This window comes from Xiphias gladius, chromosome 8, assembly GCF_016859285.1.
Source record: "Xiphias gladius isolate SHS-SW01 ecotype Sanya breed wild chromosome 8, ASM1685928v1, whole genome shotgun sequence".
NCBI lineage: Eukaryota > Metazoa > Chordata > Actinopteri > Istiophoriformes > Xiphiidae > Xiphias > Xiphias gladius.
This window is the reverse complement of record NC_053407.1, coordinates 4,489,334-4,510,955: the sequence shown is the minus strand read 5'-3', so window position 1 is coordinate 4,510,955 and position 21,622 is coordinate 4,489,334. Positions and strand designations below refer to the sequence as shown.

At 42.1% G+C, this 21,622-nt stretch overlaps 1 protein-coding gene across 1 annotated transcript; it reads left to right on the top strand.

Moving 5' to 3' along the window:
- The first annotated feature begins 1,563 nt into the window (after positions 1-1,563).
- Positions 1,564-21,491, top strand: slc12a3 (solute carrier family 12 member 3). The gene is made up of 23 exons (XM_040132174.1): positions 1,564-1,848; positions 2,663-2,800; positions 5,949-6,024; positions 6,123-6,218; positions 6,588-6,727; positions 6,843-6,953; positions 8,994-9,105; positions 9,364-9,494; positions 9,702-9,786; positions 11,671-11,831; positions 12,316-12,423; positions 12,593-12,716; positions 13,286-13,407; positions 16,229-16,366; positions 18,208-18,314; positions 18,551-18,633; positions 18,847-18,897; positions 19,091-19,189; positions 19,281-19,392; positions 20,012-20,098; positions 20,384-20,522; positions 20,682-20,749; positions 21,043-21,491. Exons 1-23 carry the CDS (start codon positions 1,564-1,566, stop codon positions 21,179-21,181), a joined length of 2,712 nt encoding a protein of 903 aa, XP_039988108.1. The 3' UTR covers positions 21,182-21,491.
- The last annotated feature ends 131 nt before the right edge of the window (positions 21,492-21,622 follow it).

Here is a 21,622-nt window from a genome sequence, read left to right as displayed (position 1 = left end):
TTGTTGTGGTTTTGAGCAAAATATTTCAACAGTTGTTGGATGAAATGCCATGGAATTTACTACAAATATTCAAGCGCCTTCAGGATAAACTGTTATCCATTTGGTGACCCCCTGATTTTTCGTCCAGCATCGTCATCACGTCAAAATTGCAACTTGTCAAATGCTTTGGTTTATAACCAAATATCTGACATTCCCATCAGCCATAGCTGTAGTATACTGCTGTAGTATAGTGCAAATTACTTTAGTTTAGTCTTAGTTCAGCATGCTGACATGCTAAACTAAGATGTTGAACATGCTAAACATATACCAGCATATACCTACATTTTTAGAATTGTATTTGTGAGAATGCTGCCATTCTAATATAAGCATTTAGCTCAAAGCACAGGCTGACAATGCTGCTAGCATGGCTTAGTCTTGTTCAACAGTGATTTGTAACAGTTTTGGAAGACAGAGATAAATGATTTTGTCCTGCCAAAAGGATTGTCTGATCAGTAAAAACTTGTGTTGTTCTAGAGGGCAAGGACCAATTACATATTATTTGTCATAACTTGGAGGACTTGTTGTTTTTTGGAGTTTGACCCATACTAAAAACTAAAAGTCAGAATATCTCCATCTCCGCTTCTTCAACCATTTGCTTTCACCATTCTTTTTTGATCTGTCTCGGTCTCAAATTATGGCATTTAATATCTCATGTTATCGTTTTCTATTGTTTAATGTTACTGTATATCACAAAATTTTCTCGTTATGCACATTAAAAAAAGGAAAAAAAACGTATTATAATGAGAAACCAAGATAACATTCAGTTGTAAGGATAAAGTCGTTTAAATGTCTTTCCATAACGAGCAAGTCAAGGTTATCTCACAGATTAATCTGTGTGTTTAATGATGCTGTTAAAACTTACACCCTAACTAAAACCTTCTCCAGAGATAAATCATTAATATTCGTGATTATATAACCAGGAACTAAATACACCATGCAAACTAATCCAAACTCAACAGAACTAAACAACACCAGAGACGCACACCGGACCAAATATGAAGTGGATATTTGATACTATTAAAACTATTTTTAGGCTATAATAGCTCATTTCTGGTAAATTTGCATGATTTGAGCTTTTGGGAAATGAAACTGCTGAATCTTCAGAAGGACATTTTATAAATGATTCTTCACTAAGCGGAAGGGTGTACACAGCCCAACACAGTTGAAAATCAATTTTTTGGTTAACCCTACAATGTGAAATTGTCCGTGACAGGCTTAATAGTTCCTTTAGTAAGTCTTGTTTGACTGTTCACTGAACCAGCCTTCTTACATGGCCTTGGGCTCTTCCTGCTTGGCTAAGGTCAAATATAAAACTAACCCTCGGAATAAAACCACGTTCATTCACCTTAAACTACAGAATAGTTCCATCACCTTGACACACTGACTGACTGACTTGCATAAAATAAATCCGCTTCTGAAGGAATAGATTTTTTTACAATTACTGCACCAATCAGCTTACTTTCTTGACAATCTTTGTGGTTACAATCGTCTTAAAATACAATAAAGACCACTGTGCCATCCTGAATGGAGTTGCCAGCTGCCAGCGACAGTGTACATCTGGCTGCATACAGACCCAGCGTTCCTCCATCAGCATCCAGTGGTAACAAAACACCCGAAGGGTTTAATGAGTCTGGTTACTATCAGTGTTACGGTGATGGGAGCACTGTAACATCCCGTGGATCTGATACCCTAACTGGCTACGAAACTCTGGACACCCTGCCACACTATGACTTCTACGCCAACACAGAGATGATGGGCCGTCAGAGACGTTTCAGACCATCTCTGTACCAGCTGTACGCCAATCCTGAGGTGAGGATTCTCTGCTTTTTATCAGTTTTTATGTGTCTTATCTCTGTTCAGATTACCTAAATTTTAAAAAAAGAATAGCAGAAATTCTGGATGAATCACTGTTTAAAACAAAAAGATGCCATTTGTCCCTAATTTCAACTGAATATGTTTTAAATGTTTTGAATCAAATCTTGATCTCATGACACATCATTTAGGTTTCAGATCATGATCTATCTATCCTTGACTGGACAATATTTGTTCCATTTTCTAAAAACAAACAGAGATTTAATCCAAAGATTCTGTATTATAACTTGTTACGACAGGCTACTATAAATTATTTAGAAAAGTTTTTCATTTTCACATACTGAATGAGATGAAAACTGATGTATGAAACAAATGGAAAATATAACTGTAGTGCTAGTCCTACTATCAAAGTAATTTTTGTTTGTCAAATATTAAAATTGTAAGTTTATGGTCATTTTATTGTTGAACTAGTTTCATCAACTTCGATTACTAACAATTACCACAGGCAGTTTTCTTGAAATACCATGAAAAAACAAGAAATATTATTTCATCATTAAAAAAATTTCATCACAAAAAAAATAAATTCCTATGCAGTTTTACATTTGAAAAAAAAAACCCATTTTTTTCCATCATTGTTTCCATCTCTGGAAAAGGTATTTTTCCTCTGTTGCTTTTCGGTTTTTTTAATTGAGGGTCTAAGGATATCGGGTGTCATACTCTTTGCAGATTGTAAATCCATTTAGACAAATTTAATATTTAGGTTTTTGGGCTATATAAATAAAACTGACCCAACTTAACTTGACTCGACTAGGATTACTCCAGACCTCCCATGTATGAGGAGACAGCAGGTGAACAGATGGAAGGAGGAGACAGCTATGAAGAACACAAGGATGAGCAAAAGGAGCCACCGCCTGAGCCTACTCGCTTTGGCTGGGTACAGGGAGTGATGGTACGTGGGGTTAGACCACTGAGTTTTGGCATTTACAAAGTTTAAACAGCAGCAGCTTAATTGCTGATTTTCTATAAATGACTAGTGAATGAAAACCCACTTAAAATTGTAAATTCAACAGACCATGTTCTACTGCTAATTAAAAATGTTATTGAATCTGGCATGAGAGAACCTTTTATGAGCCAAAATAATTCCCAATATTCGGTATTTCATGGCTGTCCAATGGAACACAGTTTTACCACTGACCAATTACAGTCCAGATTGAAATTATTGGCACCTTTGAGATGTAAGTACAGAATTTAGAATATCCTCAGAAATAAATGAACAAATTCACCAATTTTGTATAATCAGAATATTTATTAAAATGACCAAAGTTACTGAATAACAACAACAACAATAAAAAAAATGCTTTTATATATTTATAGCTGACTCCCAACTAGTCAGTCAGAACTGAAGAAGCCTTTCGAATGAGAGGTGAAACGTCTTCAAGAACTTCAAGCAAGTCCAGTTGCCTTCGCAGAGCACTTACAGAAGCTTTTATTTCACTGCATGAAATTTCCAGTTTTTCTTTTACAATGGTGAAGACAAGAGAGCTGTCTGAGAGCATCAGAAATACTATTATTAAACAACATAACAATTCCAAAGGCTACAAGGCAATCGCCATAGACCTTGAAATCCCCGTTTCACAGTTTGTAATCTTAAGTGTAAGTTTCACAATCATAAAACTTTTTAAGACTTGGTGCAAAGAAGAAAAACAAACACGCAAGACATCTGAAGAGCTTCAGACTCACCCAGAGCAATCTGGAGTGGTGTTTTCAGCCTCCGTCATACGCCGCACACTAAACCAAGTAGGGCTCAATGGGCGAAGGCCATAGAGGACACCACTATTTAAAGGCACAAAAAGGCAAAACTAATGTTTGCAAAAACTTTCATAGATAAGCCACAGTCTTTCTGGGATGATGTTCTATGGACAAATGAATCCAAAATAGAGCTCTTTGGGAATGCAGTGCATCAGTTTGTTTATAGGTGACAAAATTAAGCCCATAAGGAAAAGAACACCCTAACTACAGTAAAACATGATGGAGGTTTTATCATGCTGTAGGGCTGCTCTGCTTCCTACGGTACTGAAGGTATTGAAAGTATCAAAGGAATGATAAAATTGGAAGATTACCAAGGCATTTTAGAGCAAAATCTGTTACCCAGTGTCAGAAAATTAGGTTTGCGGCAAAGGTCTTGGACCTTTCAGCAGGAGAATACCCCAAAGCACACATCCAGCTGCACAAAAGAATGGTTGAAAGGAAAAGATGGACTGTTTTAAACTATCCAGCAATGAGTCCTGACCTAAATCCCATTGAAAACCTTAAAAGAGCTTGAACACGTATCAATCGAAGAGTGGCAGAAACTATCAGCAGACATGTGCAAGAATCTTCTAGACAGCTACAAGAATTGTTTAGAGGCTGTTATTGTTGCCAAAGGTTCAGCAACCAAATATTAGTGAAGGGTGCCAATAATTGTGTTTAGGGTACATTTTGTGTTTGTATTTTTTCAATATTATTTTTGTTTTTTATTTTCCTTTGTTCAGTAACCTTGAACATTTTATTAAAATATTTTGATTATACTAAATTGGTTAATTTGCATTTATTTCTGTAGATAGTCTAAATTCTGTACTTAAAATTAAGTGGTGCCAGTAATTTCAAACAGGACTATAAATATTTGATAGCAGTTTTGTAGGTAGCATGACAATCTTTAAAAATGGTTAACTTACAAAAACACAATTATAAATGTTGACCCTTTATCTGAGAATTTGAGAATGAAGTCAAAATATTCTGATTTTTTTTCTTGAAATACTATGACTTTATTCTTGACATACTATGATTTTTTTTCATAAAATTCTTTTTTTTTTCCTTAAGATTTTTAAATATCACCCAAAAATCTCTGATTTTATTTTCCCCAACACTGGCCCCAATATTGTTGTAGGAAGTCCATGCAATAGAAAATTGTAAAATTGTACTACTGGGAGTACTACTAGTAAGTGTAGGTAGAAGTAGGCAATATGTAAATAAACCTGCAAATTTCAAAGGAATGGTACACACTGCAGTTTATAAACCATTGAAACTATATTGATATTTCTTTCCCTCATATTTACTTTCTTTGTCTTCATGTAATATTGGTTCAATAAAAATATTAAACTTAACAGTTAACTGCAGCCTTCAGGCAAAAGATGGGTAACTGCTATCTAACAGCAAATACAATACAAAATTTATAGTCAGGGCATATAAAGGTAATTATGGGGTAATTATGATCAAATTCCCAGGTGGTTTACTGAAAGTATTCAGGTGTATATCACAGTAATTTTGACTTTGACCTTTTATTGGGCAGCAATGATGAGTAGTGTTTTCATAAACGCATATAGCATCTTTTCCTGGTAAGAACTAGGCATTACAGTACAACTACTGATGAAAATGTGTGTAAATCAGTAATTTCCAGCCATACACTATGTACTGCTGTCTCTACCTTACAGCTTAAACTGAACAAGATGTATATCTGGTCATAACCCTCAACCTGTTTGTTTTGGTCTATAGTAACAAATAACAATTCATTCCATTATGAAAGAACCCTTTTTGTTGTGTTTTAATTTTGTTCAGTAATTGTAATTCCAGTGGAACAACTTGCCATTGCATTTATTTTATTTGGCCATTTATTTGCTTTTAAGTAACTTTTTTGTAATTACAAAATAGTTTAAGTATAATTTTATCAGTTCATCAGTTCAACTTGGTTAGTTAGACTTTTTTTCTCAATAATATGTAAGTAAAAGCCCTAAAAATAACCCCCTCAAAAAAAAAAAAAAAAAAAATCACTCTAGCTAACAAATGAGCAAGCAGAATAAAATTTATTTGCACTTTGTTTCAGTTAAACGGAGGAACCTCAATTTGTATAGAACTGGCATTCAGCCATATCTTGTACAGTTTCTCAGACATAGAGTCTGAAAACTCACGCTGTAAAACCACATGAAATTAGAGATGCATATTGGTTTCCTTTTGAAAACCCTGGCATATAGTACCTACAAATAATATTGGTGTTGAACTTCAAATGCTGACTGGGTTTAATCAGGTCTAATGTATTTGGTAAATGTCTGTCTGTCTTGTAGGTCCGTTGTATGTTAAATATCTGGGGGGTTATCTTGTACCTAAGGCTGCCTTGGATTACTGCTCAAGCTGGTATAGGTACGTTCAACAAAAAGATTATAAAATAGTTTATTCTACACAAGTCCCTGTCTGGTTCAAAGTCGTTTTCTCTCTTTCTATTTATGTTTCTATGTCAGGTTTGACCTGGGTGATTATCCTGCTATCCTCTTTTATAACTGGGATCACTGGTCTCTCTACTTCAGCCATTGCTACCAATGGCAAAATCAGAGGAGGTCTGTTCACCCATTTATACATGCAACAGCCTGCTTGCATGCAAACCAATACATTTGTGCCTTCAGACAACCAAAGGTCACAAAAAATGCAAATGAAGGAAATACTAATTTCATACATTCAGTACCTGGAATGTGCATGCATGTATACACAATAGAGGGAAGCATAAGTGTTGTTATATACATATATTATAATATATAAAATCACTTATTAAAAAAATTAAAGACACCATGTAAAGAATTTTTAATCATGTGTGAACCATTGTCAAACTATCTCTGATGCCTTTGTATAATTACTGTCAACAAAGAAAGGAAACCCGTAAATTTTTATTGCCATTGATTGTCGCTACTCCCTCCCCCTCTTGTCATTAGGTGGGACCTACTTCCTGATCAGTCGTAGCCTTGGTCCAGAGCTGGGTGGATCCATTGGTCTGATCTTTGCCTTTGCCAATGCTGCGGCTGTGGCCATGCACACGGTGGGCTTTGCTGAGACTGTTACAGACCTCATACATGTGAGTAGGATACTGTATGTTAATTTCTTTGGACCACTTTCTTACAACACAGTAAGCAGTGCTTCTCTTATTCTCCTTAAACCCTTGTGAAATTTATCTGAAATTTTTTACTCAGGAAAACGGAGCTGTCATGGTAGACCACACCAATGACATTCGCATCATCGGCATTATCACTGTCACATGTCTACTAGGTATCTCAATGGCTGGAATGGCGTGGGAATCCAAGGTTAGTTCCACCAAACATATGATACAACCAGTAGTTATATGGATGTTACCCCAGTTCTTTAACTTAGTGCATAGCCCTCTTGCAGGCTTGGCTATTGGTTTACCCCATCAAGCCATAATGACCAGCGTTGAACCCCGACTCAAACACCCCTAAGGTGGTATATCCTTTAGCAGATACGAACACATTCTCTATATCCTGGAACTGGCAAATTATGTGGTGCTATCCTAAAATGTAGCAAAACAATGTGGCGCCCCCCCATTCCATGTGTGCTGTGCACAGGTCCGGGATGGGCCACAGCCACGCCACTATCATCTAAATCAAGTCCAGTGTAACCACTACTGCGTCTTGACCCTGTGGAGCAAAGGCATCATCAGCCCAGAGGAGGAAAGTGTGAAGCATACTTGGGAGCCACACTGAATGGGCAAATACATCCACAAAGGAGGGGTATCACTCACTCACAGGGAGAGCCAGGGAGGGCACTGGGCATTTTCACTGGTTCCACGTTGGGAGATCTGGGAACATACCAGGCTCTCAGGGAACGAAAAATGATTGTCAGCCTTCCTGTGGAGGCTGGGTGGCCTATTGTGCCCTACCCTCAGGTAGGCCACCACAATCTGATCAGAGGCATGACCATCTCCACGGACTTGGCTGGAAAGCAGTTTGATGGCAGGTAGTCCCGGACACATGATATTAAATCACCAGAAACATGTGGGCTTAGCTTCATTAAGTGATGGGGCAAGAATCAGTAATTGTCTGTGAAAATTAAAACTCTTGCCCCTGTCTCTGGGAGGGTTAGGCACAGTGTCCAAAACATGATCATGAGAATAGCCGAAAAGGGTGCTGAAAACCTTCCCAGAGGCAAACTTGCATTTTCTGTGGTGAAGCAGTAGATGTGGAGATATATGTCTGCCACCTCTATGGCAATCATCAAGTCACATTGTGGATGCATCAGCATATGTTTCAGCATGTGAAAAGCTGTTTTGTGATATAGAAGTTCAAAAGCATGGAAAGACCTACTATCAGCTGCATATCTCCCCTGATCAATAAATCCCCTGTGCCCACCCTTAGGGTAGTGTTGGCTCCTTTATTAATTTCCTCCTCCAGTTTCACTCTCCCAGTGGAGCTGGAGAGGGAGGTAATATGCCTTGTGTAGATGCCTCAGAATGAGGGAGAGGGGAAATTGCGGATTTGTATCCACACTGATGATGGTAGGGGTCATTTTACCATTTGGACGGAGTCAAGCTAGCTGTTCCAACATTTATGCTAAATTAAATTAATTGCCTGCTGCTGTTAACTTCATAATTGGTGTACAGACATGAGAGTGGTATTAATTTTCTCATTTAATTAAAAAAAAAAGTGAATAAGTGTATTTCCCAAAATGTCAGACAACTACTTTAATTATGTGCTCACAAATATCACTAGCATGAATTTGTGTCATGTGATGTATAGTTGCCTGTATTAGAGACTAGTCATTGTTAGTTTAAGTTCCATAACCACTGTATATGAAGTAATGGTTTAAGGTGATATGTAGCCCTACTTGTTTTTTTAGCTTGTATTTGTGTCATCAAAGTGACTGGCATGGCAGTATATGTCAGCCAGGAAAACATATTTGTGTCAGTTAGATCCCAACCAAGAGAGGTAATAGATTAGTTACCTTTTTAAGCATGAAGGTCATATGGGCTAGAATTTGGAGAATTTGGAGTGCAGCTACACGTGTAACATCCCCCACAAAATACTAACTATAGGCTGAACCCTAACCCATGTGCTGAGGTGTACTCAATTTGCCCTGTAATGGGTTGCCTCTTTTAGTTAACTAATTGGAAGCTACACTAAAACTTCCTTATACCACCTTCCATGTTATAGAACAGAACAGAAAGACAGACACCTCAGAATATTTATTATGTTTGTTTTAAGCATGCTAGCTAGCATTCCCACCCTAGCTAGCATTAACCAAGTACACTTATTGGTGTGGTCTAGCTCATTCTGTGTACATGTAAATGACTGCATCCATATGTTTACTGTATACTCTGTCTTCCACAGGCCCAGATTCTGTTCTTCCTGGTCATCATGTTGTCATTTGCCAGTTACATTGTTGGAACAATCATCCCTGCTTCACCACAGAAACAAGCCAAGGGTTTTTTTAGCTACAAAGGTGACACTTCAGTCCCTGCTCACAATATCATTCTTAAATGGTCAGCAAGTTTCCCCTTGTTTCATTATTAAGTGAAGTTATAGTGTGTGTGGTAGTTTTTGCAGCAATCAAGGATTACCAATCATCTTAACAGATAAACAATTTTGATATGATTACAATAGAATATATAAACTGTTTGTTCAAATAATACTTTTTTAAGGCTACTGTGTCTCTCCCTATCAGATCTCTCTAGTAAACTGAATGTTTCACCCTCAACAGCGGATATCTTTGCTGCCAATTTTTTGCCCAGCTGGCGGGGGACAGAAGGCAGCTTCTTTGGCATGTTCTCCATTTTTTTCCCCTCAGCCACAGGCATCCTTGCAGGAGCTAACATCTCTGGAGATCTGAAGGTATGTCAGTTTATTTCTTTCTCTCTGCCTTATTTTAGATATGAAAATACCATGCATTGTTCTGCCTCCTTGCTTCACATACCATCCTTTTCCTGTATATATATATACGCATAAATCTTTAATAACATATGTGTGGGAATGTATTACTCAGTTTAAATGCACTCTAAAAGGCTTTTATGTTGATGTCTTATGTCCTCTCCTTCCCAGAATCCTACAGTGGCCATCCCCCGAGGAACACTGATGGCTATATCCTGGACGACCGTCTCCTACCTCATCATCTCTGCTACCATTGGTACTGTATGGCCATGCCACCTAGCAAATCTGTATTTAGGCTGCCTTTTACCCATACAGTGAGTTGGTCATCAAATCCTGCTCTTGATGATATTTTATATAATGGCTAGCTCACTCTACATTTTTCTACTTAATACAGGGTTTCTTACAGTACATAGTTTATCATTTTAAGCCCAGCATAACATTACTATAATTAGTAACTTAGTTTAGTAACTTACAATTAACTTAACATACTGTATTACTTCTAGCATGTAATTTCTTATTTCATTTTAAAATGGTCAAATAGTAACTTATGATTTTGGCCTGTGTTTTGGTTGTACTTACTCCTCATATACCTTATGGCTTAAAATCAGAGTGCCATCTTATCCCTTACGCTAAGATTAGTGGAACAGTTTGCAGCCAGGAATCCACCACACTAAACTATACTAGTTTCTCAGTTCTCTTCACTCTCGTACGTACAGTGAAGCACACACTGTTATTTTATTTTTATTTTTTTGACCTACCTAGCTCTGTGCATTTCTTGGTGACATCTGGTAAAACTCCAAGACCATGAATTATTCAGATAACTCTAAACAAGAACAAGAAATACAAGTTAATGTCCAGTTGTATTTGTCAATCCTTCATTGTTCATACTGGCAAACCAGCCAATGACTGCAAAAAGTAGACAAAAGAACACATGGTAAAATTCATGAAAATTTTTCTCTGCCTTAACTTTTCTGTGCAACATTTTTTTTTCTTTACATTTTTGCGGTAACTTAGCCCTTGCAGACTGTACTATCTGAAAAGAAAAAACATTTTTGCCAGCTCTAATTCAAAACAGGAAAAAGACATACATCGGATAATGTTCAATTTATATAACTGACTCACTGACTTATAACTGACTTATAAAATTAAGCAGTGTTGAAAAATCTTTTCACTGAGTGTTTTAAGACAGACAGACAACACTATAAGAACACCACAATACCACCAGAATGTAGAGGTGCTGGATAAGAGCAGATGCGTAGCCAACTGCATTAAATCATATATATATATATAATTTTAAAAAAGTAAAGTAGCACATGATTATCATAAAACCTGCTATTGGCTTCCCACCAAAGGCATTGACTGTAATCATGTGATATAAAATGACTAATGAAGTCTTGATTTACTGTGTGTGCTGGGTGATGAAGTTGTATCCATATGAAGTTAAAATCCAACAAATCCACGTTTAATGGTACTCAAGATCCATCAATGACCAAATGTTCAAACGAATGTAACCCATCTGCTTGCCAGTTTATCTCTGCTAACCACTAGCCACAACTTGTGTACAGTCCTCAAGTACAGTATTCACTGTAATGTAGAGCAGTTGGAAAAATTTTGCTTCTTGAAATCATACCTTTGCACTGTCTGCTATGTTTACAGTATATAAAACAGCGTAAACATAAATTAACCTTGCAGAGTTTTGACATAAGTTTTGCAGTTACTTATTGTATATTTTAATACAATTTTATTTTAGCACGTTGCACTATCTTGACAAGACTGTTTTGTTGTACACCAGTATAAAGACACTGACAATGACAATCACAGATTAATTGAGCTGAATGATTTACATAGAATTTGGACATGGATATGTTGCCATACTAGCAACATAGTGAGCATTATAGAAACCCATCTACTGAAATTTCATGTATCCCTCTAAAAGTTTGTTATTTCTAGCATTAAAAAGTGCCAAAAATAGTTACCAACAAGATACACGAAACAATTATGTTCAGGATTACAACGTGCATTGTCTTTTAACTTTTATCCTATTTATTTATTGTGGATATGTGGTTGAGTAATCTTCTGTGCATGAATATATATATTTATCCATACATGCTTGTGTCCATGTGTGTTTGTTTCCGCCAAGGATCCTGTGTAGTACGGGATGCATCCGGGGTTTTAAATAACACCCTGTCGTCCTCCTCATCTAGTGAGGATTGTGTTGGTTTAGCTTGTCAATATGGATGGGACTTCAGCAAGTGTATCAACAATAGCACATGCATCTACGGCATCAGCAACTACTATCAGGTCAACACATGCACACGCACACTCAAGACACAAGAATGAGTTCAATGTCCCTTTATACTGCTACCTGTTATTCAATATTAAGCCTTCCTAGACATTGTTTTTCTGTTTAATACACAAAGTGAGACTGCAAAGGAGGAAGAGAGAGACAACGTGTTCCATGAATTCTGGGTAATGCAGTCCTGCAGTCTTTGAAAACGCCAAACAGATTCCTCCTATTGTCACTTGTGGGCACCAAAGTATGACACTGCCTCAATCTACTGCTAGGTCAAAGAGCTGTCTTTGACTGTTCTGTCATTGCCAGAAGCAGAAAATGCACAATGAAAACAGTTACAAGCCAACACTTATGTCATTCCGCATAAATAATTCAGTGCCACTCTAAACAAATCAGTTACATTAAGTGTAGATCACCTTGTACACAAACAAACAGTTTTCCCCTGATGAAAGAGATTATCTTAATCAGTGAATAGCACATTTCTGTCTATAGTCGATGAGCATGGTGTCAGCCTTTACCCCTCTCATCACTGCTGGTATATTTGGAGCAACTCTATCTTCTGCTTTGGCCTGCCTTGTGTCTGCTCCCAAAGTCTTCCAGGTACATGCACACATATGCTATGTTGTGTTAATATGTTATTTCTTCACATATTTCAGTGCAACCTTTTCCATCTCCCTGTCCCTGTGTAAACACTAGCTTTTCCTGCTTATTTTCCCTGCTGTGACAAAGAAATATTAACTTTTTTTGTCTTTCCTTTTTTTGCTGGTAGTGTCTGTGTAAGGACAAACTCTATCCTCTCATTGACTTCTTTGGCAAAGGTTATGGTAAGAATGATGAACCACTCAGAGGCTACCTCCTGACGTACGTCATTGCTGCCTGCTTCATTCTCATTGGTGAGGCTTTGAATAGAATCTCTGACCCCTATAAATAGCCAGTAGCAAATTTAGCAAAGTACTAAAGTACGAACAGAGAGCAAAAAAAAAACAATTGCTCAGTGCTAACCTCAATGACGAATACATTACATTTCCTCTGACTGCTTGACAATTAAATCCATCCCATTTTTGGACACTTTAATTGTGAAGCAGCAGTAACAGGAAATTTTGGGTTTACATTAGCAGTATCTCCCTATCGCTCTGTATAGCGTCAGGAGAGAGAACAGTAAAGAATGAGGTTGACATCAATAAGATAAAATTAAAGTAACCCTGAACTACACACTGCATAGTCTCCTGTCAGTCCCTTGTGTGTAGCTAGGCAATTTGAATGTCTGCCACTAACAATGAAAACTACTACACAGAGATGGAATTACAGAATGGTAATATATAAAGTTGCTGTTGCAGAAAAGATGTAGACCATTAATAGTGTCCAAAATTAGGTTTTTGACTTCATGAAAAGCTAACTTTAAAGACAAATGGGAACCATGGTTCTCTTAAATTCTGTCTTTTGTCCTCTGTCTTTCCACCAGCTGAGTTGAACACCATCGCTCCCATCATCTCCAACTTCTTTCTGTGCTCGTACTCTCTCATCAACTTCAGCTGCTTCCACGCCTCAATCACCAACTCACCAGGTAGAAAGCTCAGAGATGACGTACGGATAAACATATGAACAGATGAATAGCCTAACAAGAGGGATGAAAACCTTATTGATTAAATGTAAAAATAATCAATGACTTACAGAAGAACAAAATTCATTGGTGATTCATTTGAGACTTCGTAGACAATTTTGTGTGTGTGTGTGTGTGTGTGTGTGCGTGCGTGCGTGCGTGCGTGCGTGCGTGCGTGCGTGCGTGCGTGTGTGTGCTGTGTGTGTGTGTGTGTGTGCGTGCGTGCGTGCGTGCGTGCGTGCGTGCGTGCGTGCGTGCGTGCGTGCGTGCGTGCGTGCGTGCGTGCGTGCGTGCGTGCGTGCGTGCGTGCGTGCGTGCGTGCGTGCGTGCGTGCGTGCGTGCGTGCGTGCGTGCGTTCGTGCGTGAGTGCGTGCGTGCGTGCGTGCGTGCGTGCGTGCGTGCGTGCGTGCGTGCGTGCGTGCGTGCGTGCGTGCGTGCGTGCGTGCGTGCGTGCGTGCGTGCGTGCGTGCGTGCGTGCGTGCGTGCGTGCGTGCGTGCGTGCGTGCGTGCGTGCGTGCGTGCGTGCGTGCGTGCGTGCGTGCGTGCGTGCGTGCGTGCGTGCGTGCGTGCGTGCGTGCGTGCGTGCGTGCGTGCGTGCGTGCGTGCGTGCGTGCGTGCGTGCGTGCGTGCGTGCGTGCGTGCGTGCGTGCGTGCGTGCGTGCGTGCGTGCGTGCGTGCGTGCGTGCGTGCGTGCGTGCGTGCGTGCGTGCGTGCGTGCGTGCGTGCGTGCGTGCGTGCGTGCGTGCGTGCGTGCGTGCGTGCGTGCGTGCGTGCGTGCGTGCGTGCGTGCGTGCGTGCGTGCGTGCGTGCGTGCGTGCGTGCGTGCGTGCGTGCGTGCGTGCGTGCGTGCGTGCGTGCGTGCGTGCGTGCGTGCGTGCGTGCGTGCGTGCGTGCGTGCGTGCGTGCGTGCGTGCGTGCGTGCGTGCGTGCGTGCGTGCGTGCGTGCGTGCGTGCGTGCGTGCGTGCGTGCGTGCGTGCGTGCGTGCGTGCGTGCGTGCGTGCGTGCGTGCGTGCGTGCGTGCGTGCGTGCGTGCGTGCGTGCGTGCGTGCGTGCGTGCGTGCGTGCGTGCGTGCGTGCGTGCGTGCGTGCGTGCGTGCGTGCGTGCGTGCGTGCGTGCGTGCGTGCGTGCGTGCGTGCGTGCGTGCGTGCGTGCGTGCGTGCGTGCGTGCGTGCGTGCGTGCGTGCGTGCGTGCGTGCGTGCGTGCGTGCGTGCGTGCGTGCGTGCGTGCGTGCGTGCGTGCGTGCGTGCGTGCGTGCGTGCGTGCGTGCGTGCGTGCGTGCGTGCGTGCGTGCGTGCGTGCGTGCGTGCGTGCGTGCGTGCGTGCGTGCGTGCGTGCGTGCGTGCGTGCGTGCGTGCGTGCGTGCGTGCGTGCGTGCGTGCGTGCGTGCGTGCGTGCGTGCGTGCGTGCGTGCGTGCGTGCGTGCGTGCGTGCGTGCGTGCGTGCGTGCGTGCGTGCGTGCGTGCGTGCGTGCGTGCGTGCGTGCGTGCGTGCGTGCGTGCGTGCGTGCGTGCGTGCGTGCGTGCGTGCGTGCGTGCGTGCGTGCGTGCGTGCGTGCGTGCGTGCGTGCGTGCGTGCGTGCGTGCGTGCGTGCGTGCGTGCGTGCGTGCGTGCGTGCGTGCGTGCGTGCGTGCGTGCGTGCGTGCGTGCGTGCGTGCGTGCGTGCGTGCGTGCGTGCGTGCGTGCGTGCGTGCGTGCGTGCGTGCGTGCGTGCGTGCGTGCGTGCGTGCGTGCGTGCGTGCGTGCGTGCGTGCGTGCGTGCGTGCGTGCGTGCGTGCGTGCGTGCGTGCGTGCGTGCGTGCGTGCGTGCGTGCGTGCGTGCGTGCGTGCGTGCGTGCGTGCGTGCGTGCGTGCGTGCGTGCGTGCGTGCGTGCGTGCGTGCGTGCGTGCGTGCGTGCGTGCGTGCGTGCGTGCGTGCGTGCGTGCGTGCGTGCGTGCGTGCGTGCGTGCGTGCGTGCGTGCGTGCGTGCGTGCGTGCGTGCGTGCGTGCGTGCGTGCGTGCGTGCGTGCGTGCGTGCGTGCGTGCGTGCGTGCGTGCGTGCGTGCGTGCGTGCGTGCGTGCGTGCGTGCGTGCGTGCGTGCGTGCGTGCGTGCGTGCGTGCGTGCGTGCGTGCGTGCGTGCGTGCGTGCGTGCGTGCGTGCGTGCGTGCGTGCGTGCGTGCGTGCGTGCGTGCGTGCGTGCGTGCGTGCGTGCGTGCGTGCGTGCGTGCGTGCGTGCGTGCGTGCGTGCGTGCGTGCGTGCGTGCGTGCGTGCGTGCGTGCGTGCGTGCGTGCGTGCGTGCGTGCGTGCGTGCGTGCGTGCGTGCGTGCGTGCGTGCGTGCGTGCGTGCGTGCGTGCGTGCGTGCGTGCGTGCGTGCGTGCGTGCGTGCGTGCGTGCGTGCGTGCGTGCGTGCGTGCGAGCGTGCGTGCGAGCGTGCGTGCGTGCGAGCGTGCGTGCGAGCGTGCGTGCGTGCGTGCGTGCGTGCGTGCGTGCGTGCGTGCGTGCGTGCGTGCGTGCGTGCGTGCGTGCGTGCGTGCGTGCGTGCGTGCGTGCGTGCGTGCGTGCGTGCGTGCGTGCGTGCGTGCGTGCGTGCGTGCGTGCGTGCGTGCGTGCGTGCGTGCGTGCGTGCGTGCGTGCGTGCGTGCGTGCGTGCGTGCGTGCGTGCGTGCGTGCGTGCGTGCGTGCGTGCGTGCGTGCGTGCGTGCGTGCGTGCGTGCGTGCGTGCGTGCGTGCGTGCGTGCGTGCGTGCGTGCGTGCGTGCGTGCGTGCGTGCGTGCGTGCGTGCGTGCGTGCGTGCGTTCTTTTTTGACCCTGTATTTTTCAGGCTGGTCCCTCCCCGAAAGCAGTGGAGAAAGCAAGCAGTGATAGTCATGTTACTTGGTTGAACCAACGGAAGGTCAAGTCATTCTACAGAGGAGTGGTGGCTACAGAGCTACGATCAGGAGTTAACATGCTGCTACAGGTAAGAATTAGACCTCATCTGTTCTATTCTAATGAACTGTCTCGATCAACTGTACTTCCGCTGTCTCACAAAGCCAGCTAACTTTGGAGTGAACCGAAGCTTTTCAGTCCGAGAAAGATAGCTCAAGTAATGAGTTCAGTTCTCATGATAACTAGGCCAAACCTGCATCAATCTACAATTGTATATTATGGGGCAATTTTGTGTATAGAAATTCAAGTACATTACAGTGTTCCCTAATGGCAGGCAGTGATCAGCCTTTTACTTTAAAATGGAAGAACATCTGCACACTGCAAATAAGCTCCTAAAGATTAATCCCAGCAACATTTCGTTCACATACCACTTCATCAAACCTTTTATCAATTTTTTTTTTCGTTTGCTTTTTGTCCTCATTTGACAGGCAGTGTAGATAGAGAGGAAACATGGGGAAACAGGAGGATATGAGCGGTATGCAAGAAGGGTCCCGCAGCCAGGAATCAAACTGTGACAGCGCGAGTATCTTGTATGCGCCTTAACCATGAGGCCACTGGGGCGCCATACACAAGTTTTTTTTGTTCGTTTGTTTGACACATTTTCACTATCTGCAGTACTCCTCACAACAACACAAACTGTATGACCGTTAAAAGTTCAATCTTGTGTGATTACTCGTAAAGTACATTTTTAAAATAAAATCAATTTAAACATCTTTATTCTAGCTACTTAAAAGTGCCATGTGCAGTTTTCTTGTAAACAAAGGTTTTTTTTTTTACATTCAGCGTTACTTACCATAACGCATTACATGTTTTGAGGTCTAACTGAATGAATTTCCTTCCTGATAAAACATTTGCAAAGATGATATTTTAAAAGCATTTTAAGCATTGCTGCATATTGTATGTCATACGCAAGTGTTCGCTTTTATAGAAAAACAGCTCCATATCCCTTCTGGAGGTCAGAAACGCCACAAAAAATTCATACAAATTTATAAATATACTCCTATAAGTATTTGGTGACGGTATTATTTTCACCTGTTTCTATTACTTTCTTTTTATATTCTAGGGCTGTACTTTGTTTTTGTAACTTTTATCTTAATGAATCATTATTTTTTGCAAAGCTGCAATGATTACAGCAGGAACCAATTATTTTGTCTTATCTTATTAAATATACTGCTCTGGATCTGTTGATATTGTGATGTTCCCATGGGTATCATTGTTTCATCTGATCTGATATTGTGCATGCGCGTGCGCAGTACCCTGGCTCTTCATCCACTCTTCGCCAGATTGTTCTGCCTAACTCAGTGGTTGTCACTCTCGACCACTAAGTATCCAGTATGCTAGAGTTATTATCTGTTTTTCCACGTGCTTTTGATTAATTGTTTTCTCCTGTGTTCAGGATCCCCTGCACCTACTGCTCCATTGAGACTGCCCCACGCCACCTCAACCTTCCAGCCAGCTCATCCCCTCACCTGTCTGCCTGCCGTCTGCTTCAATCTGCCTCAACCAGTCCCCTAACTCACCAGCCTGCCTAACGCTTGCCTCAGCCATCCCTCACACTCACCTTCCTGCCTGCACCCTGCTCCAAATTGCATTCCCATATCCACCATAAACACTCCCTCAGAGTTCCTGAAATAACGCTTCATTCTTCACTAACTCTATGTTTGTGGCCAGATTTAGTTAAGTCTTAACAGATAATGCCAGAGTTAACACAGCCAGTTGGTAATGAGCTATGTGAGATCAGTTATCCGGGATTGCTAATGTTATGTTTGGTGAAGCCAGATGCCTCAAAGAGAGCCCTAGGAATTTGAACTTCCTTTGCGAGACAGGCCTGATTCCTCTTTTCTTCTTCTCATGTTGCTGTCTGTCCAACAGGGTGCAGGATTGGGTCGTATCAAGCCAAATGTTCTGCTGACAGGTTTCAAGAAGGACTGGCATAGTGACACACCTCAGGCTTCACATAAATACATAGGAATACTGCAGTGAGTAGAGCGGGAATTAATACTACATATTCTGTGTTTATATAATTTTGAACTATTAATATGAACACTTATAGTCATATTTTTGCAATAAAGCTGTCAATGTCCAAAACTCAGTATTAAGAACAATGACAAAATTAAACTTGATCACAGAAAACGGCACCCCAGCCAGTACAGTGTGTGTGTGTGTGTGTGTGTGTGTTCATGTATCTGTTTATTCATGTAAATTTTTTTTTCAGTGATGCATTCGACCTACGGTACGGTGTTTGCGTGCTGAGGATGAGGGAGGGACTGGATGTCTCTCATCCATCTAAGTCACACAGTGAGAGCCTTAATTCAAACTAGAGGAGAGTACATTGAGAGTAAATTGATTTAAATCATCACTAAACTCTGAGTGCAAATGCAGCTATAATATCTCCATGTCAGTTTGTTTGAAGTTAACAACGGGCATGGTGGGAAGTGCATCCATCATCATTAAAATGACTGACTACAAGTAAGTCCATGTACACAGCAAATTCCTTTGTTTTCATCTCAGTCAATCTAGGCTTTGATGGAGGACCAGAGGGTATAAACACCAGCAATACATGTATGTATATGCATGATCATATTATTAGATTAATTTTTTTTACATACAGTATCATGGCAACTTTAGAAAATCTTGAGTAAACTTGGCCTCAGTTGGTCTTAAATATTGAAACTTCAGTACTCAGAAATCCAACAATTTGATATCATAAAACTGTAAAAAAAAATGTTTTCTGTGTATATAAAATTTTTTGCAGCTTCTGTCTCTACTGATCCAGAGCCTCAGCCTAGTACAGTGTTTCAGAAAAAACAAGGAAAGAAGACCATTGACGTATACTGGCTGTCTGATGATGGAGGTCTGATTATCTGTTCATCCAATTATCACCTCCTTCTTTTCTTCTGTCTTATCATAGGTTTCCTAATCACCATGTGTGTGTGCTTCACCAGGTCTGACCCTGCTTTTGCCTTACCTGCTGACTCGCAGGAAGCGCTGGGCCAAATGTAAAGTCCGAGTATTTGTGGGAGGAGAAACAGACAAGAAAGAAAAACAGAGAGAGGAGTAAGCACTTGGATTACTTCCCCGAAATTAATTTACACCTTGGTTTCTTCCACATATTTGCCAAAAAGGTGGAAAAAAGATGTTGCAATGAAATAGATGAATTTAATAAACAAGAATTGCTTATAGAGATCAATAAAATATCCAGTTATCATAGACCTTTTACAAAGTACACAGTTTAATTAGGATAGCAGTACAACATCGGGTGTAACTAATAACATAATTGATGACTGTTAGAGCTTTTTTGCTGAAAACGGCTGCCTGCTGTGTCTGGAAATGGTGAGAGCTGTGAGGGTAAACCCAAGCAATAAAACTTCGGTCTTTAAAACCAAAACAATGAGCTAAAAGGCTATAAGGTTCTGTAGAGGTGAGAGGAACTGCAGAGTTGATGATATTTTTACAAATACAAAAATAATAGAGCAGCTTTAAATGTCCAAGTGAGCCATGTCAGTGAGCCAGCATGAACAATAGCAGGGGCCTGGTTCTGGCACACCAGTAAATGGAATGGAATTGTTATTCATTAATATCATTAACTACACCTGTACTTTTCCTGTGTTGACAGACTAAAAGTGTGCCATGAAAATGATTACTTCTCACATTGGATTTACACTCTTTTTTTCAGGGTATTGGCCCTGATCAAGAAGTTCCGTCTTGGTTTCCATGATGTTGAAGTGCTTCCTGAGATCTACCAGAATCCTCAGCCTCGGAAGTAAGGCTGCCAAAGCTTTCATATGAGAATGAAGCTGCATAAAACCCTAGAATGCCAGGGGCCCACGGAGCCCTATTGTGTGTCAACTGGTTTGTGCTACTTTAATTTAATATTTGTTTGGGAATATGCACCACTAAAGAACAGTTTCTACTGACATGATAAGGTCCTTAAGGTGGGTTCAGTTTTATTATCTGATCTTGATGCCCTGTCATGAAAAGTTTCCCTGCATCAGATTTAGATTTTCTTCATTTGCTTCTAAATCAAGCCTCCTGTCTGTGTCACCAGTGTTCATCAGTTTGAGAACATGGTGGGTCACTTCAGGCTCGATAAAAACCCCCAACAGGACTCTGAGCCTGGGCCACCAAGACAGCAGGAAGAGCCCTGGATGATCACTGACCAGGATTTAGAGAGGAACAAGGCCAAGGTCTGACACACACACAGAAACACACACTCATAAACAACATGAATTACACACATTTGGATAAAGCAGATAAAGAGTTAAGAGGAAGAAATCATCAATCTGAAACTTCTCTTTTTCTCTATTGTCTTCTCTTAAAATTGTAAAATTCTCGTTGGAAATTAGTCTCTCCGTCAGATCCGTCTAAATGAGGTTCTGCAGGACTACTCCAGAGAAGCTGCTCTGATTGTTATGTGAGTACAGTAATTCTTTTTTTTAGGTCATGGGAGTGCTACTTTCTTAGAAGATAGAAAATGCATAGTAAAAGAAGTGGCTTTGTAATTAAATGGCCTGCCAACTGCACCACTCCACTCTGAGTGAATGGCTCTCCACTTTTAGCTTGTCTATCATTTTTTACAATAAAATACAAATTAAGCAAAGTACAATCACTTTACTTTTAAAAGTTACCACCTGTGGATGTTTTGAACTCATTCGTAGTGAAACAAACTGTTTACTTCATTAAATCTCCTTTGCTGTCTCCTGACAGCACCATGCCAGTGGGGAGGAGAGGAGTGTGTCCCAGTACTCTTTTCCTTGCGTGGCTGGACTTTTTGTCAAGTAATCTGAGGCCCCCAGTTCTATTGGTCCGAGGAAACCAAGAAAACGTTCTCACCTTCTACTGCTAATGAAACATCAACATGAGTCTAACGCACATATAATTAAGAAAATAATTATCCTGAGATTTTTCTTCTCAATCTTGAGTTACACACAGCAGTGCCTTGATGACTGTTAATGATGATCTAATCCTGTAATGAATGAGTGATTCTTGTCAATATTATGTTGTTGTACTTTAATTGAAAATCTTGATGATATACATATTTTATAAGTACTGAAAAAGTGAATAATTCTTGGAAACATATTCAAAATTGAATCCATTACTGACTGTAAAGACAGTAATTTATAAAAATGATTGTAATATCATCCAATTATATGCACATAAAATGTTTTATTTCCTTTCCTTAAATTTATGGAACAAAGTAAGACAAAATTAATAACTTTAGTTCTATATATTTTTTGTTATTACATTTTTTTTTTAAATGAAAGGCTTTTTAAGAACAAAGGAAACA